This window comes from Dasypus novemcinctus, chromosome 9 (genome assembly GCF_030445035.2).
Source record: "Dasypus novemcinctus isolate mDasNov1 chromosome 9, mDasNov1.1.hap2, whole genome shotgun sequence".
NCBI classification, from domain to species: Eukaryota; Metazoa; Chordata; class Mammalia; order Cingulata; family Dasypodidae; genus Dasypus; species Dasypus novemcinctus.
In genome coordinates, this window is record NC_080681.1 from 93,699,399 (window position 1) to 93,726,431 (window position 27,033).

General features: G+C 54.4%; 1 protein-coding gene across 1 annotated transcript in view; it reads right to left on the reverse strand.

The window, feature by feature from the left end:
- Window positions 1-7,703: 7,703 nt before the first annotated feature.
- KCNQ4 (potassium voltage-gated channel subfamily Q member 4) overlaps window positions 7,704-27,033 on the reverse strand; it is a 50,027-nt gene continuing 30,697 nt past the window's right edge. Inside the window, 7 exon segments of the mRNA XM_004450652.4 lie at window positions 7,704-9,845; window positions 10,445-10,574; window positions 12,750-12,881; window positions 15,074-15,173; window positions 16,769-16,989; window positions 23,866-24,027; window positions 25,810-25,898. Of these exon segments, the coding sequence (XP_004450709.2) occupies window positions 9,633-9,845; window positions 10,445-10,574; window positions 12,750-12,881; window positions 15,074-15,173; window positions 16,769-16,989; window positions 23,866-24,027; window positions 25,810-25,898 (1,047 nt within the window). The 3' untranslated portion in view covers window positions 7,704-9,632.

Sequence of the window (27,033 nt, forward strand, 5' to 3'; positions counted from 1 at the left end):
GCCCAGAAGGTGGCAGCACCACACCAAGTGACAGGAAAATGAACTTCAGTGCCCCATACCGAAGCTTTAATTATTTTTGCTATCTTGGACAGAAACCTTGAGCAGAGGAAACTTTGGGCTCAAATCTTGGCTCCACCACTTACTGGCTGTGTGTGAGAGGCAAGTCCTCTGGAGAAAACTGGAGAAAATAAATCCAAAACTTACATTATGGGGCCACCATGTCCCTAAACAGGTGTGGATGTGTCTGGCATTCTTGTGGGCAGACTGAGGGCAGGTGTGGGCAGCAGGGACAGCTCCAAAGCAGAGGGAGGGAGGCCAAATCAGACCATCAGAGGGGCTGCCTGCTTCTTTATAACGACTGGATGAAACAGTGGCTTTGGGTGAGCAAAGCTGGCTTCCAATTTTGCAGATGAGGGAACTGATCTCACAGAGAGGGGAGATGACTTTCCCAGGGTCAGACTGCTCAGACAAAGCAGAGGCATCTAAATCAAAATTTGGAAAAGAACTTGATGTTTAATATTTTTGGGAAAAAAAAGTTGTCATTGTGATAAATTCAGAACTTCATGGGACTTCTCTAACTTTGCTGTGTGCTTTTGTATTGTTTTCTGAGCCTAGAGCGTCTGAGGATTGTTCTCTCCCTGGTGCCTGTTTAACAGCCACATTCTGAGGGTGCCCCCACTTTTGCTCTTCCCCCAGCTCTGAGGGGAGGGTAGTCCACTCAGTGACAGGCCTGGGTTCAAGAGACTGAGCTCTGCTCTGAGCTCTGCCTCTGGCTTACTGGGCCTCAGTTTCCGCATCTGTAAAACAAGACTTTTGGAGCAGCTGGCTCCTTGGGGTCCTTGACAGATCTGAGTTTATCTGAAAGCATTTGCTTCCCCTCGAGTTTCCCTATCTGCGCTCTCTAATTGCCCTCCTTCACCCCATCACTATCCCACGTCCCTGTTTTATTTTCTTCACAGCACTTTTCTCTCTCTGGAATTATCTTGTTTTTTGTTTATTTTCTGTCTAGACAGTAATCTACTGTCTACTCCATGAAGCAGAGATGTTGTGAGTTTGCGAGAGCTGCTGTGACCTTGACACTTAAAAGAGTGCTTGGCACATGGTAGAGATGAACAAAAAATTGTAGGATAAATGAATGAAGAGAAAAACAAATAATTGTAGAATAAACAAATACAGCCCCTTACTTTTTTGAGGCAAGTTCTGGAGACCCCAGCCTGTGACCTGTCCAGCTTTGCCCACATCCCTCTCTCTCTCTTCCTGATGGCCTCATTTGTCCCCCAAAGTCCAGCCTGTTTTCTGACTCTAGGCTGGCACTGTGACGCCAAACCAAGGTCTTTACTGACACCTGGTGGCCGTGGGGACACATAACAGGGACTAGGATGCCCCAGCCGGAAATGAGCAGTCCCCAGTGGCCCTGCTTCCCTCCCTTCTGCCAACCAGCACTAATTCGTGGCTTGTGTGCCCAGCCCTATGCCCAATGGTGAGAACTGCACACAAGAAGATGTGTCTTTGTCCTCCAAAGGTGAAGTGATGCCTGGGGAAGGGGAGGCAGAAGGGAGGGGTCACAGAGTTGGGGAGAGTTGCTGAGAGGGTGTCAGGGGGATAAGGGCAGACCTCGCCCCAGTTCTGAGCTGGCAGGGTGGCCTGGGTCTCGGGCACCAGAATCCTCCTTCCATCAATTTTCTCAGCAATTTCCCCACCTCTTCCAGGAAGTCCTCCATGTCTACCATTCATTTTAGAGACATTTTTTAGAGAGAAGGAAAGAAAAAAAAAAAAAGGAGGTTTCTGATGCCCAGAGAAGACATTTGGGACAAAAACAAAAAAGGATTAAATAATGCTCTGCTTTGTGAAGTTCAGTGTAAACCTTCTATCTCATTGCCTCCGGTAAAGTTTACCTTAATAGCTGTATTAGTGAGGGTTTTTGTGATAATGCTATGAAACAAACTCAAAAATCTCAGTGCCCTACAAAAACAATTATTTCACACTCCTGAGTCTCTAGGTCAACTGAAGGTCAGCAGATGCTGGTTAGACCAGGCTGGGCTCCCAACTTTGAGTTTGCTTCAGATCTGCTCCATGGGTCTTCATTCTGGACCCAGGATAAAGGAACAACAACTACCTGGGGCTTCTCACAGCACATGGGAGGAGGCACCAAGAGGTCTGGTAGAACTTTCCATGCCTTAGCTTGGAACTGGCACCCCGTCCTTTCCCTCCGTATTCCAGTGGTCAAAGTTAAACCCATGGCCATGTCCAAAGTCAGCAGGTGATGGAGTATATGCTGCAGTGCTCCACTTGCAGCGCCCACGTACTCTACAGCTGCTGGGAATCTCCACTGCTGGCTCACAGCTGTGTCACTCACTGGGAATTGTCCTTGACCATAGGGAACAGCCTCACAGAAAGTCATGCTCCCTCCCAGGGGTGACCCAGGGCCAGTGATTGCTGATTCAGGGAGATAAAGGTTTGCCCCCGTCCCTCAATTTAGGACAACTCTGAAAGGCTGCCCTAGCTCCAGGGCTCCAGTGGATCCGCAGGTGCCTCCACTGAAATCACATTGCAGATCAGCTTTTCCCTCTGCCCAGTCCTGCCTTCCTGCCTTCCTTACAGATGAATCACCTGAGATCACTCCCAAATAAACCTGCATACCACTGTCTGTCTCAGATTCCGTTTCCAGGAAACCCATAGTACCCCATCCAAGGGCAGCCACGGCAGGGGTAAAGAAGGAAGGAAGAATTTCAGACAAATCTACAGCAATAGTTAAATACAGAATGCATTGTGGAGACATCTGATTGTTCGGGCTGCAATAAAACACTGGGCACACCCTCGATGTGGATGCACGACGAGAATCAAGTTCACCGTTGGGAGGCCCCCAGTTTTGGGTTACATTTATTTTATTTTATATGTTAGGGTTCTAAACAAGTTATGTCATAGCGAAGGTTCCAAACCACTGGGTCTCATGAGAGTTAGACAGCTCTGAGCTGCCCAGCTGGGGAACACAGGTGCATTTACAGAGAAAAAGGAGGCAGGTTGGTGGGTCAAACCCTCACTCCCAGGTTACAGCCGTCAAAATCCTGATGTACACACCAGGTGGGTTGAAGGAGAAAAGGTGTCCCTCAGTTTCTCAGAGGGAACACAAAAAAGTTGTTTTAACAACCGGAACTGTCAAAAGACCATGAAATCAGTTATCTGAATTGAGACCTATCCAGGCAGGTTTTCTTGGATCTGCTGGCATGTGAAACTTGCAACATATTCAGAGCATCCCACAGATGAGCTGAGCCCCGTGCCACATTGTAGACCTAGGTTGCTGTTGAGCAACTTCCAAGCCTAAGCCTCCAGAGTCCTTGCCGCTTCTGCTTTTGTGCTCTTGGAATGCTGCCCTGAAACTGTCGGGTGAAGAAGCCCCACCTAATGGACCATGACATAAGAAGCCACGTGGAGTACAGACCAACCGTCCTGCTGAGGCCTCCTGGACCCACCAGGGTGCTGACAGCTAGACATGTGAGTGAGGCCTTCTTAGACCAGCTGGCCCCAGTCGTGACGCCAGATGGTTGCATCCACATCAGTGACTGCAAGTGAGACCAGCAGAAGAATTGCTCAGCTGAATCCAGCCCAAATTGCTGACCCACAGAACAGGAGTAAATTAAATGGTTGTTGCTTTAAGCTATTCACTTTTGGGGTGATTTGTTACATAGCAATAGATAAACGACACACCAAGTTAAGATAGTACCTGCTCTCTAGACCATATTTGATGGCAGTTTGGGGACTCCCAGAGCCACCTGTAAACCCTCTTTGCTGAGTCGGTCAAACTTAGAAGCTCAACAGTGGTTTGTGCATTGGTTAATTGTGCATCTGCCTCTCCCAGGGACTGGATGACCTCAGGGCCATAACCTGGTCTCCTGGGTCTGTGCATCCTGTGCATGTGCTGAGCCAGGGTCTGGCATACAGCAGGTACTCAATAAACATTTTCCCTTTCATGGAATGCTATGGGACTGTCCAGGTTACCAACGTCTCCTGCTTGGATTACTGCAGCAGCCACCTGACCGATCTCCCGGCTCCCAGGCTTGCTCCCTCAAATACATCTTCCATCTTAGGGAGAAAACTTTCTAAAATGCAAATCTCCATTTATCATCTGATTAAAATCTTTCTTTGGCTCCCACTGTCCACAGTTAAGTCCTATCTCTTTGGAATGATTTATGAAATCCTGAAAACCTTGACCCCTGTCTAATTCTACAGTCTCTTCTTACACTGTTCTCTCCCTTGTTCTCTGGGCCCGGCCAAAGGGGTTTCTTTCTGTTCCTTTCATGCACTGAACTCTCTTGTCCTTTATACAAGCTGGAGCATTCGCTATCCCCTCCCCCAGCCCTCAAGCCTGGCTAATCCCTACTCATTCTTCAGCACATTTGATTGTCCCTTTTATCTGGATTGAGGGATAGCAAGGAGCATGAATCTATACATATTTATGGGCAGTGGCTAATGGTTTAGGTGGATGGTCAGGGTTTCAGAAAACACAGAATTGGAAGAAGGGCGATAAGGAACACATGGGAAGAGATATTTCCAGAAAAGACCACGGAGTGTGAAGATATTTCTGTCCCAAATGAGAGCTTATTAAAGGGCGTCCATTGCAGAGCAGTCCCCCGATAATCAGGTGGATACAATGGCACGTTCTGTGGATATCTCAGCCTCTTTCTCTAGTCCCTCCAGGGCTTGCTCAATATGCTCATGTACAAAGTGGCCATGGTGGCAAGAATGGAGATTATTTATAGGTTCAATAACATGGACTTACCTCACCAAGGCTGATCTGGCTAATGCCATTGCTAGATGTCTAATCTGCCATCGGCAGAGACAAATGGGGAATACCCAAAAGGGCACCATTCCTCAAGTGTTCATCTAGCCACCTGGTGCCAGGTTGATTCCAACAGACCCTTTCATCCTGAAGGGGACAGTGGTTTATCCTCACCGTCATGGACAGAATATAGGCTTTCAGGATCCAGAGGGAGGTAGTGAGTAGCTTCTCTTATTTTTACACCTAATAACCACTGTCTTAGTCTCCTGTGGCTGCCGTAACAAAACCACAACTAACTTGGTGGCTTAAAACAACAGAAATTTATTATCTCATATTTCTGGAGGTCAGAAGTTCAACGTCAATGTTGTTGGTTTTTTTTAAAGATTTATATCTTTCTCTCCCCCACCCCCCATTGTCTGCTCTCTGTATCAATTCACTGTGTGTTCTTCTGTGTCTACTTGTAGTCTCAGCTGGCAGCACTGGGGATCTGTGTCTCTTTTGTTGTGTCATCTTGCTGCGTCAGCTCTCTGTGTGTGTGACACCACTCCTGGGCGGACTACGGTTTCGCGCAGGTGGCTCTCCTTACACAGGAGCCACTCCTTGAGCAGGAAGCACCCTTACGTGGGGGCATCCCTGCGTGAGCTGGCACTCCTTGCACACAGCAGCGCTGTGCGTGGGCCAGCTCACCACACGAGCCAGGAGGCCCTGGGATTGGAAACCTTGGACCTCCTATATGGTAGGCAGGTGCCTTCCCTCAACATCAGTTTTATTTGGCCAAAATCAAGAGGTCACCATGGCTGTGCTCCCACTGGAGGTTCTAGAGCAGAACCTCTTCCTTGCCTCTTCCAGCACTGGTGGCTGCCAGCATCCCTTTGCTTGTGGATGCCTTCTCCTCTTCTGTATGCATGGTCACCCTCTGCCTCCCTCTCATAAGGATACTTGTGATTGGATTTAGGGTCTACTGGATAATCCGGGAAAAGCTCCCCTTTCCAGGATCCTTAACTTAATCATATCACATTTTTCCTTATAAGGCAACATTTACGGATCCCAGGGATGAGAACCTGACATCTTCGGATGGCCATTATTCAGCCTACTATAACCATTCACAGAACTTTTGCTTCCTGTCCTTGCATCTTTGGGCTCTGCTGATTCAGAGATCTTTGTTCCCAAGGGAGGAGAGGAAACATAGTTTTCACTGAATTGGAAGTTGAGGCTTCCACTTGGCCATTTGGGGGACTCGTGCCACTGAACCAACAGGCAAAGAGAGAGTTAATTCGCCAGCCACGACTGATCCCCATTACCAAGGGACAGTGGGTTGCTGCTACACCACAAGGGTAAGGACGGGACTATGTCTGGAACCTACAGGGTTCTCTGGGGCCCTTTTTGGTACTCCCAGGCACAGTGGTAAAGTTAATGCAATTCTACAGTACCCAGAACCAGGCAGGACCCCCAAGGACTTGGACCCTTCAGAAATGATGATCTGAGTCACTCCACCACATAAAGACCCAAACTAGTTGAGGCTCTGGCTGAGGACAAAGAGCACTTAGAAGGGCAGTGGGAAAAGGATGTGGTGCGTGGCGATTCTGGCACTGTGACCACTTGCCAGAACAAGGCCTATTGCAGCTCTGCATATTTTCCTTCCTTGCTGATGTGTGTATTGAATATATTCAGTAGTTAATCTTTCTTCCTCCTCCCCCCTTCCTCTTATTGTTTTATATAAAGGTTGTAAGTGATATTAACTTTACAGTTTAGTGTTGCAGTGTAGGTGGGATTGTGACTGAATTAGAGGAATAATTAACACTGCCCGGGTATGAATTCTATGACCAACTCAGAGATGGACTGTCTGCTGGACGGTCTGTTGGACTGTAAGACTTGGTGAGTTTCCCCTTTGGGGGGAGAGGCTGAGAGTGTCCTCATTCGTATGAAATGTAATTGCATCTTACTAGATGGAAGCTACTGTTGTTATACGGAGGTTCAACTAGTGTGATGGATGTGTAAGGTAACAGAATATGCAAAGGGTGGACTGCACCTGTAACTAAGCTGTCGTTGTTCAGTTCCCAAATCCACCCTTTCAGACTCTTCTCTGATGCTGGGGCTGGGACTTGGCAAACCACATCACTCCTTTGTTAGCTGGCTTCTGACAACAGTGCGGAGCTGGGGAGATTGGAAGGCAAGAGGAGGGAGATTTCCCTTTTCTTCTGCTTACTATCCTTAGCAGCAACAGCCTGCTGCAGCAGTTGATCCCCACCTCCAGCTTCTTCTGCCTCCCAAACAAGCCTGATCGTATCTCCTAAGAGACCCTAGCACCAGCAGCCAGCACCCTCCTTACAGTTCCGAGGATCCCTGGCCAAGCTTGTGGATTCTAACCCCAGGCTCATCCCTTTATTCCCACAGCCCTAGAAGTGGTTATTCTAGGCGACCTCGGTCTTCCCTTTTTCTTCTCTATCCTTCCTATACCTGTGTAATCCATTCCCTACAGTGTATTCTCTTTGTTGAAAAACCTAGTATAGTTTCTGTTTTCCTGCCTGGACTCTGGCTGATACAACCGATTAGGAAAGTGGGACTCACTTTTCACCTGGGCGCTAAGCAAGTAAATTTGGAAGTGCGGGGGGTCATTGTAAGGAGTCAGCATGCCTGAGAGGAAGGCCGAGACAGGAGACAGTTCCCTGTCATTGCTCAAGCACCTAGATCTAGCTGTGCATGAAGCCGAATCTATCCCCTGGATATTTCAGTTACCTGGGTCAATAAGTTTCTTCTTTTTCCTTCCTCCCCCTCCCTCTCTCTTTCCTTTTTTTGCTTAAGGCATATTAGGTTGGGTTTTTGTTGCAAACCAAAGAGGCCTGCCTAACCCAGAGCTCCTTGCCCCCACTCCCAGAACAGCTGCCCACCAATCCCACGGCCACTGAACAAAGCCAAGAGCAGCCACTTCCTACTGAAAACTTTAATGAAACCAATAAGTTAATAAGTTAACAAAGTGAGGTACTTGCATATCCGAGAACCGGGTTAATGGGGGGGAACGTCGACTGTGGAAGGATGAGGGCTCTTGCCCAGGGCTCCCTCAGTCACCAGACATTCCCACTCTCCTGCCCTTCTCCACAGCTCCATCTCGGAGCTCTGGGGACAGTGCAGTGCGGCGAGGCTCCACCCAGGGCAGGATGGTCACATGCAGAGAGCATGTTGGGGTAGAGGCTGGGCACCGTGGGGCTGAGCACGCTCCAACCCCAGCCCTGGCGCTGGTGCAAGCAGGTCCCCAGGCATGAGATGCAGGCAGCTTGGTCTTGTTCCCTGGCACCCCACAGAGGGTCACCCCCCTGCCACTTGCATTGGCTTTGCAGAAGAGGGACAAAAGGGAAGGGATACTAGAGAGGTGCTGGGGCCCTGGAGTGGATGGGGGCTTATGCCCATGCGGGGGACTGCCAAGCACAGTGAAGAAGTGGGGTGTGGAAGAAGGGGAGACAGTGCAGGTGAGTGGCAAGTGCACAGCTGGTGCCTGACAAACGGTAGCTGCTATTTGCATTGTTTTTCTTTCTAGGAATTAGAGGGACTAGGAAGGAGATGAGCCTGCGTAGAAGCGAGCCTGGCACCCACCCTGTGGAAGAGCCTGGGGTCTCTCCAGTGGGGTCCAGGCCCCAGAGGCCTAAGCCTGAGTTGTGCTGTGGGGATACCAAGGAGGACCCTCAGGGGCAGGCAGAGGCAGCAGTTAGGGCTCCTGGACCAGGGGAGGGAGAGCGGTAAAGCTCTCAGTGAGGCCTGGAGAGACCTGTGGCCACTTCTGAGCTCCCTCTCCTACCTGGAGTGTGAGGGGAGAGAGGGCTTCCCCTTAGCGGACACCACCCTGCAAGGCCAGGCCCTTGGTATCAGCTGCAGAGGTCCAGGAAAGGCTGTGTGGCTCTGTGCTCATGTCTCCAAGTGTGGGTGACTCTGTGCAGCAGTGTGAATAGGAGACTTTCTGCGTGCCAGGGGAGACTAAAGGGACATGTTTGTGTGACTGTGGAAGCATTGTCTGTCAGGGCTGGGGAGAATACAGAAACTTGTGCTGACCGTCAAAGGCATCTGGAGGGCCAAAGAGAGGACTGACATGGTGCAGGAAGAGGAGCACCTGGGAGGTGACACTTGCAGGTGGGAAGAAAGGCCCAGGCACTGCCCTTGGGGGAGGGCAGGGGAGAACAGACCCCATGCCGGCCGGGGATGGTGTGATAAGCCAGAGAATGGGGATGGGGGTAGCGGCCAAGCAGCCTGAGACCAGCTACTGCTGGGGGCCCATCTCCCAATGGGGGAGGGCAGAGGGACCCCATGGGGGTCCCCAAAGTTGCATATTTAACATAGTTTGCATATATGGTGCCCACCTGCCATGTGACAGGGTCCTGTGCTTTGTGGGTACCTGTGGGGGCACCTCGGGCCCAGCCCCAAGGGGGCGGGGTCTTGGCGGGAGGGCTTCCCTGCTCTGTCCGGAGGGCAGGTCAGAGACCTCACCTTGCATAGCTGGAAGCTGAGTCTGAGCCCAGGGACCCCAGGGGCCCCAGCGCCCCGCTCCCACTCACGAGGCAGTGTCCCTGCCAGGCAGGCCCTGTCGAGACTCGATGGAGCAGGCAGGACACTGGGGGTTCAGAGGCCGCGGGGCAGCCGTGGCTGCTGCCCTCCGTGCAGCCTGGCATCTCACGCTCCTGAGGTGGGGCAGGTCGCTGGCACCCACAGCGGGTATCTCGCCCACCCAGGCAGCTCAATACTGCATGTGGCCTCTCTCCTCGCGAGGGAGGCAAGTTCAAGTAAGAGAGGAGTCCGGAGGCCTCGGAGGACGGGTCCGAGAGCCAGGCCGAGGGGCTGGCCGTGTGCTATCCCGCCCCTGAGAGGCCCGCTAGTCCATGTTGGTGCTGACGGAGCGCGAGATGCTGAGCGTCTGTGCGGAGACAGAGATGTCCTCGTGATCCACAGGGCTGTGGTAGTCGGAGGTGATGTCGGGGTCGAAGAGCGGCACTTGCACGGTGCCCAGGCTGGCCGAGGTGCCCGAGCGCAGGCAGCGCGAATAGAAACCCAGCAGCAGGTCCAGCTTGTGCTCGATGGACTGCACCTGGGGGCGGAGCGTGGCCGGGAGGCGGGGCTTACCAGGGGCGGGTGGGGCGCGGCTTGGGCGGGGCTTGACAGGAGGCGGGATTCACTAGGGGGCGGCTGGAGACGAGGCTTGGGCGGGGCTCGACGGGAGGCGGGGCTTATCCGGGGGCGGGGCTTGGGCATGACGCGGCGGGGAGGCGGGGCTTGGGCGGGGGCTGGCGAGGAGACGGGGCTTAGCAGGGACGCGGCTGGAGGCGGGGCTCGGCCGCGACTGGGCGCCTCCGGGAGGCGAAGGTGCCGGAGAAAGAGGCGTAACGGGGAAGCGGAGTTTAGGCGGAGGACTAGGCGAAGCTGGGAACCTGGGGCTTCCTCGGGGGCGAAACTTAGTTCTTTCGGGTTACAGCAGTCCGAACAGGTGCGACAACTGAGGGGCAATAGGCGGTACTTCGCCGGCCCCAGACTCACTCGGTAGGCGGCTTTATCCGGGTCGTTCGGCGGCAGTGGGCGGGCTTTCTGGGAGGCGGGGCTTACTTTCGAGGCGGGGCCTTCCCGGGGTCCTGCAGGCGGGCCGGTCCTCCACCAGCCCCCGCGCGCCGCCAAACTCCATAGCAGCCTTACCTGCTTCTCCACCTTGACCACGCGTCCCATCATGCTGATTTCATCCACCGCCTCCGGGTCGGAGGGCCCCTTGTCGCCCTTCTCTCGGGCCTTCCGGTCCCCAGTCCCTCGACCCACAATCTGGTCCACCCTGTGGAGAAAGGGAACCGTCGGAGGAGAGGATCCTGGCACACGCAGGGCCTTCCTTCCCAGAAGAGCTCTAGGTTGCCTGCTGGGGCGGAGCCTGCCCCGGGAGTGCGAGGGGCAGTCAGAGGGAGGGCGGCATTGCCCGCCCTCTGGAGGCCGAGCTGGGCTGGGGGATGGGAGTTCTGCCAACGGGCAGAGCAAAGGCACCACACACAAGCACAAGTAAAACAACCTCGGGTTTGATGTCTGATGGGAGGAGAGGCAAACGGTGCACTGGGGGAAGGGAACTGGGGGAGGCCGAGTGGTATTTATAGGTGATTTATAGGTGAACAAGGCGGGCGCTGGTCTCCTTATTTTTCTGCTCTCCTTTACAGCAAAATTCTTGAGTCATCTCTACCATCTCTCTCCAATTCCTCCCTTTTCTCTTAAGCCTGCTCCAGTTAGGTTTTCACTCTCACCATTTCACCAAAACTACTGCTGTCAAGGTCCTAAATGACCTCCAAGTTGCTAAATCCAATGATATCGATTCTCAGTCCTCATTTTACTTGGCCTATTAGTAGCACTTCGCATATGTGATCACCCCTTTCTCCTGCAAACACTTCCTTCATTTGGATTCCAAAAACCACCTTCTCCCTGTTCTCCTCCCTCACTGACTTCTCAGTCTCCTTTGACAGCTCCTCCTTTGTCACTACCACCTCTAAACATTGCAAGACCTAAGGCTCACTGCTGGAACTTCTTCTATTTCACTATCACCCTCTAGGTGATGTCTTCACCTCCATGATTTTTAGTACCTCTATACACTATCCCTGTTCAGCCTGGACCTTCCTCTACACACCACACTCCTATATCTAACTTCTAGATCAACACTCCACTTAATGTCTAATAGGTATCACAAACTCAACCTGTCCCAACGTTGTCTCCTGATCCAAAACCTCCACTCACTGTCTCCCTCATGCCAATAAACTCGATTCTTCCTCTTGCTCAAACCAAAAACCTTGGTGTCATCTTTGACTCTCTTCTTTCTGTTGTATCCCACCAGAAAACCCTGGCAGCTCTACCTTCAAAATATATGCAGCATCTGACCATTCTCCCCAGCTCCACTGCTTCCATGCTGGCCCGAGCCCCCATCATCTCTTGTCTGGACATCTGAAGTAGCCTCCTCACCGATCTCCCTGCTTCCACCTTAGCTTCCTTCCTCAACACAGCACCCAGGGTGATCTTTTAAAATATAACTCAGATCTTGCCCGTCATTTGCTTAAAGCTCTCTAGTGCTTGCATCTCACCCCAGATGAATGCCAGAGTCTTTGCAGTGGCCGACAGGGCTTTCTCCAGTCTAACTGCTGTTAGCCCTCTGACCTCATCTCCTAGCCCTCTCACTCCAGTCTAGACACACTGGACTCCTTGCTGTCCCTAAAACACCACTTCAGCCACTCATCCATCTCAAGGCTTTTGCACTTGCTGTTCCCTGTCTGGAAACTCTTCACCTAAATAGCCACAGTGCTGTGTCACCTTCTCACTTATTTAAAATCACAATCCCAAACACGCAATCCTTTTCTCCTCCTTAGCATTTATCATCATCTGATGTATTCTAGTTTTACTTATTATCTGTTCTGTTTCCACTAGAATGAAAGCTCCACGGGAGCAGAGACTCTGTTGCTTTCCACCATATTTCCACTACCTGGCACATTGTGAAGGACAAATGTCTATTTCTTGAGTGAATAAATGAATGAATAGGCAGTGAAAAGATGGACCAAGAGAGATGGGCAGGGTGTAGGTCATTCAGGTCTTGGTGTGAGGATTCTTCCTTAATGCTGGGTGGAGAGAAGAGGTGCAGGAAGATTCTGGAGGCAAGAGACAGGCAGCACTGAGGACAATTTGTCTATCCCCTTGGGAGATGGGAGGTCAGTAATTATTTTAGGACCGGGAAACAGTCATTCTGGAGACGTCCCCCGAGGTGAGCAGTTCAAGAGGGTTCCCACGGAAAACCTGCGACTTGGTGGTTCTTCAGGCTTAAGATAGGTGACAGGGCTGGCGGCCTAAACCCAGCGCACCGCAAATCAACAGCCTCGCCCTGACCCGAAACCCAAACTCGCGAAGCGGCCTAGGCGGGGCGCTCGGGGTTCCGTTCGGGCGCCGGCAAAGGGGTTTCCACCCGCAGACCTCGCGCAGGCGCACCCACCGAGCCTGCAGGCTCTTGATCCGACCCAGCATGTCTAGGTGCCCTGCCGAGTACTGCTCGATGACGTCCTTTACATCGTAGGGCCGCAATGTCTCCTTGAATTTCCTTTTGGCTACCAGGAACTTGAGGATCCTGCCGGGAAAGGAGGTCCCAGATGGAGGGCCGGAAACCCAGCAGGGCATTCTTTGCTTGCCTCTCTCCGTCCCTTTCCTATCCCCTTGTCCCGCACCAGGGCACCTCAGGCTCCGGCCAGCACAAACAGCCCTCTGCTGGGTCTCCCAGCCTCCCTACCTGCCCACCTCGCTGCCCCACCCCTCACCCCCTAGCATTCCATAAATTTGTTTCTTTTTTAAAGTGCCTGTATCCGTAGACCTATTAGCTTGGAAGGACAGGGGCTAGGTCCGGGTTTTCTCCGCAGGTGGGACTCAGGGCAGGCATCTGTGAATGCTGAGGATTGATGATGAGAGCGCAGGGTAAGAAATATTTGCATATGTCCCATGAATAATGGCCCGCACATGGCTAGACTCTGGGTACCCTAAGGAAGTCAGATCTAATCCCTAGCCTCAGGAAACCCCTATCCGGGGTGGCAGATGGACAGGATATAAGACAATTATGGAGTGGCAAGGACCATGCCAAAGAATGGAGCAAGTAGGCCGGGGACCCAGAGAAGGGAGAGCCTTGGCTGGAGAGGTCAGGGGACAAACCTTGAGATATTTTCTAGTTCCAAGGCAAGAGGAGGGAATGAATGGAGGTTTCCTGGACATGGATGGGCATGGAGGTGCAAGTGAGATTTGTTCAGGGCAGCTGGAACGGGGTGAGGTGGAAGGGGTTAATATACTTGGGGGGGGGGACAATGTGAGAACAGGAAGGAGGCTGTCCCCAAGACTGCCCTCTGAAAAGCCCCAAATCCCTGGCAAAGAGCAGACAATGGGAGGGGAGAAGTGGTGGGGAGGATGGGCATGGGGTCTGCTCTGAGCTTTAATTGAGCATGGCCGCCCTGCTAGCCCTGTGGAGAGTGCTTTGGAGGGTCAGGCACAGTAGCCACCAGACCTGCTCCAGGGGTCAGGCCTGAACTGGGAGGGAGAGGGAGTGGGGGTGGAGAAATTCAGGAGATGGGCCAACAGGCTTCTGAGGACAGGATAGCTCCCCGGAACATGGCTTGGGAAACAGCTGGAATGGTGGTGCCACTGCCTGAAATGGAGATGAGGAGGAGGGGCAGGTCTGGGTATGCTGGGGGTGAGGGGCCTGTGGGATGGCCAAGCAGGGCTCGCCTGGGTCAGAATCCAGATTCTGGTCACAGGGACAAGAGAGAAAGGATGTGTATAAGGGGGTGGGGAGAGGCCTCAGACTCCCAGGGGTGGAATGGGGACCCTGCTGACTCTGGTTTTAAAAGGAACATGGAGGGAAGCAGCTGGTGGGCAGGAGTCCGGCAAGAGAAGAGGTGAGTCTGGAAGGTCTGGGGGCTAATGGGGTGTCTGGACCTGGAGCAGCAGCTGGAGGCTGAGACAAGGCAGAACTCCACCCAAGGAGCTGGGGGGCCAGACCCATGACTGGGCATGGCTACAGGGCTCAGGAGACTGGTTTCTCCTTAATTAGTGGGGTGGGGAGACAGCCAATAGAGCAGGGTTTCCAAACTTTTTTGACCAAGACCCACTGTAAGAAATATGTTTTACATCACAAGCCAGTCCACATGCACAACTGAAATATAAATTTCATAAATGTTATTTACCCTTACTACAAGAGAGGCACCCTGATACTTTCTATGCTATTGCCTTATTATTATTATCGTTTAATGCTGACCAGGGCCCACTACACTGATTTCACTAAATGGATTTGAAACTGTTGTGAGTTGTGGTTTGAAAAGCGCCACTCCAAAGGAAGTGCTGGGGGAAGCAGATAGCCTGAGGCCAAGAAACCCTAGGACAGAGAAAGTTGGAGACACTGAGACAAAAGGAACAGGGACTGAGACCCAGAGATGGAGGGAGAGAGAACTTAAGACAGAGACATGGGGGGAGACGGTAGATGCTGCTACTCAGCTAGGAGAGAGGAAGAGAGAAAAAGCCGGGAACAGAAACGGGGAGAGGGGGAAGGGAGAGGCACAGAGAGGCTACTGAGTCAAGGAGAGGGAGCAGGGATGGGCAGCTGTGCCCACCACCCCACCCAGCCTGTGGTCATGATGAGGAACAAACCCTGCTGGGAGCCAGGTGCCACCGCCCCACCCCGCCCACACGCCAGGGGTTCCACCTGCCAGGCACCATCAAGGATGCCAGGCAGGCAGCAGCTGGTGTGCCTGGGAGCAGGCCCCAGGTGGGGAGCAGCCTCACCTGACGGAACGGATGACCGTCTTCACAGCAGGCATGACATCATCCACCGTGAGCTCACACTGGTAGCTCTTCTCCTCTGCCACGTCCTCCGAGGGGCCCTCTGGGAAGACAGGGGGCCAGATTGGTGACAGCAGAAGGGGCCACCACCACATGCCGAATCCCTTCGAGGTAGAGATAGGGAAACAGAGGCCCAGAAAGGGTCCAGGATCTCCCCGGGGGCACACAGCAAGGCAGACAGGCTCCTGCCTCCCGGGCTGCTGACCTCACTGCCCTACCCTGCTAAAAACCCCAATTTGTTGCATGCCTATGGGGGTAGACCTCTGCCTGGTGGCCAGGTGGTGCTGATTTAGGGTACATCTGCCTTGGCGCAGACCCACAGGCCTAGAGGAAGTGCCATCGGTCCCATCGTGCAGGACAGTGAGCCCCAGAGAAAAGGGGCCGGATGCTTCTATACACAATCCTGTGCAAACTTCCTCCTTCAATGAAGAGGGAAGATTGGCTCCCATATCCAGCTCTGCCCCTGGGGAAGGCCCTTAAAACAAGCCATCCCCCACCCCACCTTCCCCTCCCTTCTTTGATGCTGTTGCCTGCCCTGGTCTGAGAGGTAATGCTCTCCTTACCCCACTGGGGCCTTGGGGCAGGAGGTGACAATAAGTTTTGTGACCTTCCAGGAAAGGACTCTCCGAGTCGTCAGCCAAGAGTATCTCAGGGGCTGACACAGCAAGGCAGAAGCTTCTTGTCCACCCCCACCCCAACCTTTTCCCACCCAAGGGCCCAAAGCATGTTAAAGCTGGAAGGAGCCTTCAGAGGACTTGGTCGAACCCTCTCGTTTTCCAGAAGACACTGTGGCACAGAAAGGGGCAGTATCTTGCATAAGTCACCATGTGAGTCAGAGACAGAGCTAGAGTTTTTTAAAAAAGTCCCCTCTCTAACTGGTTAAAGCAGCCCCATCGGTTCACAGCCTCATAAACACACACTGGGCTGGTGAAGAGGTTCAGAAGGGCAGGGCAGAGAGTGTGGGCTTTGGAGTTGGATAGACCTGGTTGAGGATCCCAGCTTTGTCACATAACAGCTGAGAAATCTCAGTCCCACATCAGTAAAACAGGAATAAAAACAGAAACGACTTCCCAGGGTCTTAGGAGCAGTAAATGAGATAATCCAGTGTAAAGCTGTACACAGAGCTCGGTAAGTATGAATTCCTGCTCTTTCCAAAGCACATTCGTAAAGCAGCTAGCTTGTGTGGAGCACTTATTATATCCAAAAGCTCTTGTCCACCTTCCATGGATCATCTCAATGAATCCTCACAATAATCTAATTAGATACTCGTATTGCCCCCATCTGACAGATAAGGAAAACAAGACCCTCGGTGAACAGGTTACTTGCCCAGAGATAAGTGGCAAAGCCAGGATTCAGACCCAAGCAGCCTGGCTCCAAAGTCTGTGCTCGTACCCACTCCCAAATGCCAACCTCCACTCACATTTGATTCTCTTAACAGTCTGGAGCACAGAACAACAGAATTATGATACCCATTTCACAGCCCAGAAGACTAATGTCCAAAGATGGCCAATGTGCTGCAGAGCTGAGACTAGAACTAAGTCTGTCTGCTCTGCCCTCCCTTCATACCCCCAACCCAGTCTCTGTCCCTGTCTCTGCCAACCCTGGCAGGTGCTGGGCCCCAGACCCCCGGGGACTCACCCTCAGCAGAAGTGCGGGGCTTGAGTCTCAGCGAGGCCCGGAAGCGGGTGCGGTCGTTGAAGCTCCAGCTCTTCTGCACCTTAGTGGGGCTAGTGGCCTCACCCATCTGCTCGCTGCTCGGGGAGGTGGGGATGGGCGGGGGCGCCAGGTGCTGCTTGGAGGGGCCTGTCCGCCGCTGGGAGCTGCCCATGCGGATGCGGTCTTTGATGCCCATCCGACTGCTGGCAGAGCGGGTCAGGCGGGGGACAGAGTCAAGTTAGCCAGAGCCCAGGGTGGGGCTGAGCGGGGACAGAGAACTCACTGAGGACTTGGGGGACACTGATGGGCCCTGATTCCCCACCAATTGGAGACTTCCTGGGATGGAACATGAGTGTGATGTGGGGAGGCCCTGGCTCCTAAAGAAGCCAATCCAGGGTCAGTCTGGGTAGATCCCCTCCCCCACCCTTCATTGCCCAGACAGAGAAGGGGTGCACAGGAGACAGATGTCAGGGTGGAAGGAGTGAGAGAAACCCAAGAAGGGAGCCAGAGAGACAGACAGGAGGACGGGGGAGCTGGGCCTGGCCCAGGTAGGTGGGAGGGTGCAATGGCGATCCCTTTGGGCACAGACAGGCTACTAAGGGATGGAGAAGTTGGCCTGGCCGCGCACACTGAGGCAGGCTCCAGCTCCTCACAGTCCACACAGGTGGGCTAGGTGGAGTCCAGGGTATGTGTGTGCGCACATGCGACAGTGTGGGTGTAAAGGTGCGAGTGTGGGCACATATTCTGATGTTTGTGTCCATGTAACAATTTATATTTTCCTCCTCTACCATAGCTGGCGCTATCCGATCCCACACTGATCAGGTCAGGGCTTTAGGACCCAGTACCACCGTGCAGGCAGTACACTGCAAAATTCCTGAGGTCACCATCACGCAGACTTCATTGCAGCTGGTGGCCCTGGAGCTGTGCAGTGTGACGCCCTGCTGAGGGGCCCCGGGTCGTATGGCCTGGTGCCAGCCCCCCAGTGAAGGCTTAGGTTTGCTAACCTGCTCCTCTGTGGTCTCTCCTGCCTGAGCTCTGCCCACTGGCCTCACCTCCTGCCTGTGAGGTCTTAGAGCCCCGCTCCCCACTCTGAACTCTGCCTACTGAGTTCCGGGTTCAACGGCCAGGACACGTCTGTGTGCATGTGAATACAAGTGTGCATGCCTCCACGTGCGCTCAGACTTCCCTTCCCACATCCCAGCTCCTCACCATATCCCCCAAACCTTGGTGGAAGACAGCTGCGGGGAGCCTCAGGTTTCCTGGAGAGGCTTTGGGTAACCAAGGCCTGGTCGAGTAACTCTATGTCCTAGAGGCTCTAGGACCATCTTACTGCCTTTTGAGTGGGACCTATGCAAGCATGCCCTACCCCACGCCCGGCGGGTGTTCACAGGCATCCCCTCCTGTGACCTGCTACGGAAGGCACTGCAGGCAGGGTGCAGCCCCCACCCCAGGTGTCTGGGGCTCTGGCTGATCACAACAGCCAGGCTCAGAGGAGGCCTGGGGTAGGGCAGGGGTTGGGGGAGAGGACCTTGTCACCTACTCTCAGGGACTTTCAGATCTAGGGTTGAGCAGAGGACAGTTCTGGTTTCAGGGTCGGGTGGGAGCAGTGGTCCCCCATGCCCAGGCCATGGGGTAGAGCGGAAGTGCCAAGATGCCACGGCGAGGTGATCTCGAAACCAGGGGCACCTTCGGGAAGGCAGCCGGGATGTAGGGCCATCCTTAGGGGCGGGGCCTCCGTCCAGAGGGGAAAGGTTACAGATCAAGGATTGGGGCCCTGAGGATATCAGAAGGGAAGGACCAGGAGCACTCCACAATCCAACATGCTACTCACTGGTCCAGGATCCCCCCTGACACACCCCAAAGATTCCAACCAAAGTTTGAGGTCATCTCTCCCAAACTTTCCTCTGCAGAGCCATTCCTGTGGGCTCTCCTCATGCCGGCAAGCACCCCCAGCCCACCCATCCGTGCAACCCCACCCCCCTGTCCTCCACTCCTCCAAGGGGGAGAGGAAGAAAAGGGGCTGCTAAGGGCTTGGAACTCCGGATCTCCAAGCGCAGCACATCAGACTCCAGTGGTGTTCTGGGGGAAGGGAGTGACCTCCCTGTCCAGAGAAGTATGCAAGCAAGGCTGAGCTTATATTCAGCAGGACATATGAGGAAGGGGGCTTGGGGCTTGCACCAGAGGCCTTATAAGGTCCCTTTTCAGCTCTGATTCCCTGATGGTAGAGGGGAGCTTCTGGCCTGGTTTGTGGGGTTCTGTAACTTTCCAGCCAGCCAGAGGCCCTGAGCGCCTCTTAATGCAAGCAGGCACTGTTTTCCCATGGGGAGCCTGGATTCCAATTCCTTGGGTAGGGCCCAGAAAATGGCTCACGTCAGCCTCTCTAGAGCCTAAAACTCAATGAAAATGGAAAGAAACCTGGCACACAGTGGGCACTGAAAGAGCTCCTTTCCTTCCCAGACTCCTCAGTGTGCAAGGTCTTGCGCTGACCGCTTTAGCTCCTTTGATCCCCTCAGCCTCTACATGGGGAGGGTACCAAATCATCACCCCTATGTCACAGATGCAGAAAGTGGGGCTCAGAGGTGAAATGACAGAGCTGCTCTCTCTGGGATGGAGCAAAGACTGGAACTCAGGTTTCCGGGCTTCACAGACTGCTTCTCTGGGATGAGCAGTCAAGATAGGGTCTTGGGCAGTCGTGCTCAGTTGGGGGTGATTTGGTCCATCAGGGGACATTTGGCAATGTCCGGAGACATTTTCAGTTTATGCAACCGGAGGTGCTCCTGGCATGTAGTGGGCAGAGGCCAAGGATGCTGCCTACAGCACACAGAGCAGCCCCCATTACAAAGAATCACCTGGCCCAAAATGCCAATGGTGCAGAGCTTGAGAAACCCTGGTCTACGAGTCTTCAGGGCCTGGGAGAAGGGATGGGTAGGCTGGGCAGGGGTGGCCTGTGAGGGAGGGCGAGCTCTGGACCCAGGCTGATAGCCCTGGAAGGCCCTGCTGGACCCAACCCCTTGTACTCATTTCCGCAAGGAATTTCCTTAGGAACTCATCGTCTGCCTGCCAAGGGCCGATCTCCTGGGGGAAACAGAGGCAGCCCACACTTTCTGCTGCCATGTACAGCTCCTCTCTTCAGGACCATGGAAACAGCCTCATCACTGGCCTCCCTGCCCTTCCTGTGCATCATGCCCACCACAGCCAAAGTAACAGTCTAAAGGGGCAGGTCTGACCCAGACCCAGACACGCCTTGGCTTAACCCTTCAGTGCATTCTCACTTCCTGCAGCCCTGGTCTTCTCAAATATTTTTTAAGTAAGGTCTCCTTTTTTTTTTTTAAGGAGGGACCAGGGACTGAACCTAGGACCTTGTACATGTGAAGTAGGTACTCAAACACTGAGCTATAACCACTCCCATTAAGTAAGATCTTAACTGCCCAACACACTAAATCAAATGAAGCCAACATTTATATGCCACTTCCTATGGGCCAGACCCAGTTTTTGTGGAAGCAAATTTCTATTATCATCCACATTGTAACAACGGAGGAGACTGAGGCACGAAGGGGTTATATGAATTGCCTGTGGCCACATGGCTAAAAGTGATGGAGCCAGAATTTGAACCCAGGTTCTGCTCTAGAATCCACGTTTCTAAGAAACACGGACCCTCAGTTGAAGCAGAGATGGGCAGCCGGGAGCTCTGCCACTCACTGCCCACTCACCAGTCCCCCAATCCACCTTTGGGAGGCCCACAACCCCAGGAGCCCGGCAGTGCCGACTGGACAAAGCTCATGCTTCATAGCTGGGCTTCTGCATTCTTCATGACCCAGCTCCATCAACACCCCCAACCGCAGCTCCTGAACTCCCACTCTCAGATCTGGCCAAACTGGCCTGCTTGCTTCTTTCCCTCGGCCATGCTCTCTCTCACCTCCTTGCCTTGGTATGTGCTGCTCTGGCCTATAATCCTCTTCCTAACACCCACTCTTTCTTTTAGGGACTCCTCTGGGCTAAGTGCCTGCCTGGGCTCCCACAGCCCCTCTACTTGGTCCTTCTGTTGTACTCATCCCACCAAATTGCAGTTACTCTTTGCAACTCCCCGTGGACCACGTTTTATTCATCACTGTGTCCCTGGTGCACAGAGCAAGGCCTGGCACAGGGCAGGTACCAACACAGGGATGTAAAAGTGATGCAGCTAAGAGAGCTGGGGCTCTGGAGGAGCCAAGGAGGTGCCACTCCCAGCTCCTTCAGTCATCTGCTAGGTCCCTCGAGGGTGGGCAGTGGGCAGACAGGAAACTAAAACCAAGGTCTGGCAGAGTGGGAAAGATCTCAGAGTGCCTCTATTTCAATCTGCCCATTCCACAGATGGGAAACTGACACCCAGAGAAGAGAAGCAACTTGGCCAGGAAGAGAGCAGCAGAACCAAGACTCATCCCCAAGGTTCTTGCAAATGTCACTCCTGGTAGATGGGGCATCAGGCCCATGCCCTGAGGTCTGGCAGAGGCATCCCCAGGAAGGCAAGGGGCTCATGGGCCCCCAAGGCAGGCGGCAAGCGGCAGGCACATGCACCTTTGTCCTTAGCCCATCCTGTCCCCCTCTCCAGCCCCTGAACTGGATGGGGCAAGGAGGAGCGAGGACAGGAGGAGCAGGTGAGGGGGTACCTCGGTCTCCAGCTGGCGTGGATCCGAAAGAAACTCCGTTTATTACTAAACATCTGGCTGGAAAGTTGAGAACAAGACACGAACAGAGGTTAGTGGGAAGGAAGCGGGTGGGCAGAGCGTGGGCAGCTGCCGGGATGGGGCCGGCCTCCTGTGGCTGGTGGGAGAGAAGGACCCCCCACCCCCAAATCATCCTCCAGTCCCCATCCCCAGAACACAGAGGTTCTTGAACTTTGCATAAGAATCTCCTAGGGAGTGTTAAATATGCAGAATTCTGTGCCTCTTCTCCAGAGACTCTGATTCCATGAGCTCAGGGAGAGGGCTAGTACCTGCATTTTGAACAAACGCCCCCAGGTGATGCAGATGCAGGAGGTCAGTGGACCATGCTTTGGAAAACATTGCCTTACTGACTCATCTCAAAACCCCAAAGAGAGGAGGCGCTGGTCCCAGCGATGCCATCCCCAGGAAGTCCTGCCCCATGTAGCTCTACTTCTACACTGTCCCCCCAAGAATGTGCTCAGCCTGCATCCATTCCTAAGCACCTCCAAGGGTGTAGCCAACCAGGTGTGTATGGGGAAGAGGGGGTCCTGGCTGTGGCACCCACCCCGTAGGGCCCAGTTAGCCAAGTTAAGGATATGGCCATTCGGCCTGGGCCTAGGAGGGCTCTTCCTGAAGCCACTGCTCAGCCCCTGGGAGAAAGGGACACCTCCACCACTATCACCACGAGCCGCAGACGCTCCAGGAAAGATGGACACCTGGCTGGGAGTTAGGGACAGGGAAGACTCAGTAGTAATCTGCTCCTGGGACTCAGGAAACCCAGAGCAGTTTAGGGGAGGGGAGTGGTACAGATACTGGGCTCTGGAGTAATCTCCATCCCTGGTGCCTTCCCCTCAGGCAAGGGGAGTCCAGAGCAAATAGGAGGCTGCAGAGAACCCTGGCTCAGGCCTGGGCAGGGCTGCAGGAATGCCAAAACTTCCGAGTCTCTGCCAGCAAATGGGAGTTTGGGGATAACAATGAGGGGCCTTCAGGCAGTGACCAGGAATCCAGGTGGGGCCACAGAGTGGACTTCTCATCCAGGAAGCTCCCCTCCCCTGAGCACCAGACCCAGAGGGGCTCTTCCCCCCCCACACACACCCCCGCTTCCGGTTCAGCAGTGCTCTGGCAGAAGACAGGGAAGGGAAGCTGTTCCCAGCATCCTCTGCACCCAAACTCCCTCTTCCTCACCCCCGTCTTTTCAGCCCAGAAACTTAGAGAACCCAAAGCCCCTGATCAGCCCAAACCAATGATTTCCTGCCCAGGACACCAAAGTTCAGAATGGCTGGATGACTTTCTCAAGGACACAGAACATCAGGTGCAGAGGCAAGCTCTCACCGCACCTCCTCCTACTGATCACTGCACCACTCAACTTTTCTCTCACCCCTTGCTGTAGTCCTGGGGCTCAGACTCACACTTGAGGCTCAAGGCTCAGATGTCCGTCTGGCTGGTTCAGGGACGATGTGTGAAGATGAGACAAAACAGACAGGCAAGGGAGAAGGGAGGAATTGGGGGGCTGAACCCCTGACCTCGGAGCTAAATCTCTACAAGACCAGACACTTTCTCACGCTATGAATGAATGGGCCTCCTTTAACCAAATATGCTTGAAATTCCACTACTTATGAGCATTTATGTGGGGTAAGCATTGTTCTTTCTCTGTTCTTCTTTTAAGATGCAAAAGCTCAGGAAAGACAGGTCGAGAGGAAAGAGTCTGTTGGGAGGGGCAAAATGTATCTTAGTAAAGAGGAAAGGCATTGTGGGAGAATCCCAGGAGGGCCCTCTGGGATTAGCAAAGCTGTGAACAAGGGTTGTACAAGACAGGAGCATTAGTCATTGGTTGAGTTGAGGCAAGTCCTACAGCATTTCTTAGTCACAGCTCTCTTTCCAGCTGGCACCTTGTTCCCAAGAGGCGAGTTCCGCGTGGCAAGCCCCTTCTAGAGGAATATGCTGGGGGAGGGGATCCCTGCCCTCACACCCCAGAACGGTGCCCACGATTACCTGAGCCGTAAGCACCTGTGGCCAGCGGCCTCCTCCTCTCTCCAGCTTCCCGGGAGGGATGGGGTGCAGGGATGGAAGAGTGAGGGGGACGTGGAAATAGAGAAAGAAAGAGGACAATGGTATGAACGGAGGAGGTGATGGGAAAGGGCGTGTGGACATCTCTCCCACTCAGACCCTTGCAACCCCAGGTCACAAAAAGGTGGGGCCAGCCTGTTCCCTCCAGAGAGGCCCTCGGTCTGTACCTGTCTGGCCATCCAACGCCAACCGCCCAGGCCTCATGATGAGACCTGGGAATCCCCAGCACAGGCCCAGACACCCCTGCAGTAGTTGGAGAGAGATGAGAGACACAGGATGGAAAAGCAGGAAGAGAAGCAAGAGGAGGTGGCGGCCCCGGGGGGCCCCTACCTTTCCCCAGGGCAGAAGGAGGTGCTGCCCGGCCGGTGGCAGGTGGCAACAGGCGGGTAGCGGGAGGGCGCTCCGTCGGGTACCGGCACCCGCCGCACCTCCAGGGGCCGTAGGCCCCCATTGCGGGCCCGTTGCACGTGCTCAAACAAGAGGGCCAACTCTCTGCAGGAGAGGGCGCCATCAGCAGCAGGCAGGGCCTGGTAGGACCCCTCAACCAGTGGGAACTGTGCTCCTGAGCTCAGCTCCTGCCAGGCCCTAACTCTCAAGAGGTGCCTTGCAAACACCCAGGCCACAGCACCCTGGCCAGATGGTACTTTTTTATACTCAGTTCCGGGAAAATCCTCAGGACAGCTGGGTATGGTTGTATAGACTGGGCACAAGGCAAGAACACCATCCAAGGCGACAGGCAGGAGCCCAAATCTAGCTTAATCTGCCCATCAAGTCAAGGGCCTTGATGTGGAGCTGTGCCTACCCAGAGGCCAGCCCTGAAACTCTTACCCTCCAGATCTGGATTTTAGGGGGAATCTGAGGCTGAGGAGGGAGGCTTGAGGGACTTTCTCGCCCAGGTTTCTTCTCCGGTGGCATTCACCCCTGCCCCGAGGTTCCTGGAAACTGTACCTGGGGCTGCTTTGCTTCTTCCTAACTCCTGCCAGTTTATATTCCCACGACTCAGGGAGGGCAGCTCTCCTCACGGGATGCCCCGCCTGCCTTCCCATTGTGTGGCTGAGGGGGCTGAGGTCCGGGAAGCAGGAGGCCCCGTGGTCCCAGAATCTCCAGACCAGGCTGTCTCTCCTACCAGAGGACCCAGGCCACCCCCACCCCCAAACCTTCCTGGCCCTCTCACCCGTGTTTCTAAAGAACCAGCCCTGACTCCACTCCCCAGGGTCTGGCCTTGAGTCCGTAGGGCGCCTCCTGGAAGGAGAGGCATCTTCTAGTCTAACCACCAGCCCTGTTTCTTTCTTTTTTTTTTTTCCCCTCTTTTTTTTTTTTTGAGGTGCCAGGGCCAGGGACTGAACCCAGGGCCCCGTGTGCTCAACCACAGAGCCAGGTCGGCTCCCTCCAGCCCTGTTTCTGAAGTGGGAGCTTGCTCCTGCCAGATGGAGAGGTGGGGTGAAGGGACCAGTGTGATGCTGGATGCCCCCCTTCCCAGCCCGTTCTCCTGCTCCTCCCCTGGCAGCTCCTGGGGCTGGGGGGAGCGGGGAGCCAGGTGCAGGAGTGAGTGGGATCACGCAACAGCTGCCCTTGGAGAACTAATGAGGTAAACGGCGCCTGCAGAAGCGCTGAGCTCAGCAGCCTGGCCCAGCCGCGCTGACTACCCGTCTGCCCGTGGGACTGAGCCATGCTCCATGGTCTTTATTCCTGCCCAAGGCCCTGGCCAGGCACCTGGCCACATGCACCTCAGTGATGCTATTAATAATCCCCCTGAGGGGAGCCACCTCGTGCAGTCTTAGCCCGGCCTGGGCCAGTGGCGCAGACCCACTTCCAGGCCCCAGGGCTGCATCCTGGCACAGGAAAAGTGGGAAGGTAGGGGCATGCTGGGGGGAGCCCTTGCACCTAATCTGGCACACACACTCTCTCCAGCTGCAATACTCCAGGCTGGTAAGGGTTAACATCTCCCACCATCCACGTCCGAGGGGAGGTGCGCCTCTGGGACTGGGTGGCAGCATCGCCTTAGCTTGAGGACTGCCAGCACTCCAAGGCCCAGGACTCAGCCAGGAGGACCAGGCTTCGCCCCATGCCCTGTGTCCAGTGTCTACCCACCTCCCTCCCGGGCACACTAGAGCCAGAGAGAGGACAGCCTGGCTCTGAATTCTGCAGGATTGGTATTGCAGGCTCCAGACGCTCCCGCCACCCCTCCCTGCCCTCCAAGAGCTGGGTCCCAGCCACTTGTCCTCAAGGGACATCACCATCAGCCCCTGCCCACTCCCACCCCAGGAGGCCTACCTGAAGGACGGGAGGATACTGTCGTAGTAGTACCAGGTGGCTGTCAGGTAGGCCCGGCTCGTGTCGGTGGAGTAGAGGCGCCATGCTGCCTAGTGGGATGGTGGGGGGCGGGAGACAGGGCATCAGGGAGGCCTCTCAGGGCCCCTCCCCCAGCCCTTCTGCCCCGGAAAGACCCCAGTCGACCAGCCAGCTGAGGGTTACTCAGAGCCAGAGGCCAGTTCCGACTCCATGGCCATAAGCAGGGCCACCAAAGAAATGGAAGCCTGGAGAGAAATACTTCCCCAAGGTGCCCGTCGGGTTCTGCAGCAGAGTGGGAGGCCTTAGCGTGTGGAGATGAAGAGCTGGGCCTTTCCTGTCAGGCAGACGTGGGTTTCCAGTCCCAGCTCCACCCCTTACTAATGGGAACAAATTAAGTAAAGCTTCCGAGCCCCAGTTTCCTCGTCTGTAAAATGGAATTACTGCTACTCACCTTGCAGGGTGTTGTTAGGACGCAATGAACTAATGTATATTAAATATTAAATGCCAGACTCGGTGACCAGGCACTTAATGCCAGGGTCCCTGAGAAACATTCCCGCTAGCACCCTTAGCACAGCTAAGTATTTGATTAGTGTCTTTTTCTCCCCCTGGACTGGAAGCGCTGTCTTAGTCTCTGCTGTGTCTTCGGTGCCAAGTCCAGTGCCTAGCATATGGTCAGTGTTTGGTGTGTGTTTGGAGAATGTAGGATGACTGCGTTATAATTACTGACAATAACTCCACCCCATCTTTCCCAGAGGCCCGTCACCGTCCAACGGAGCACGGGGGCTGAGGAGGGAGGAAACCGCATCACCTGCCAACCCCTCAGCCTCCCCAGACAGACAGGGCCTCCTCAGGTCAGGCCAAGAGCCCTGGGAGAGCCTGGGAGTCGGACAGGCAGTGAAGGTGGGGCAGCGTGGAAGCAGGACTGGGCTCTGCATGACCCCCAGCTGGGGTGACTCTTGTCTTTAAGGGGCTCCCCACCACTGACCTCTCTGGGAAGGGGCCTTCCCAGGACAGGAATATTTTTATCTCCTCTTGGCTAGGCCCCTGGCTTGGGCTGGGAACAGCTGCTAAAGCTGTCCCATTAATTACGGGCACCACAATGCCAGCTGTCCCTCGGCGTGGACAGTGCCAGCCGCCGGCCCCTACAATGCCCCTTGGAAGGCTAGCTCCCGGGGGACAGCGGCCATTGTGCCCCAAGGGACGACC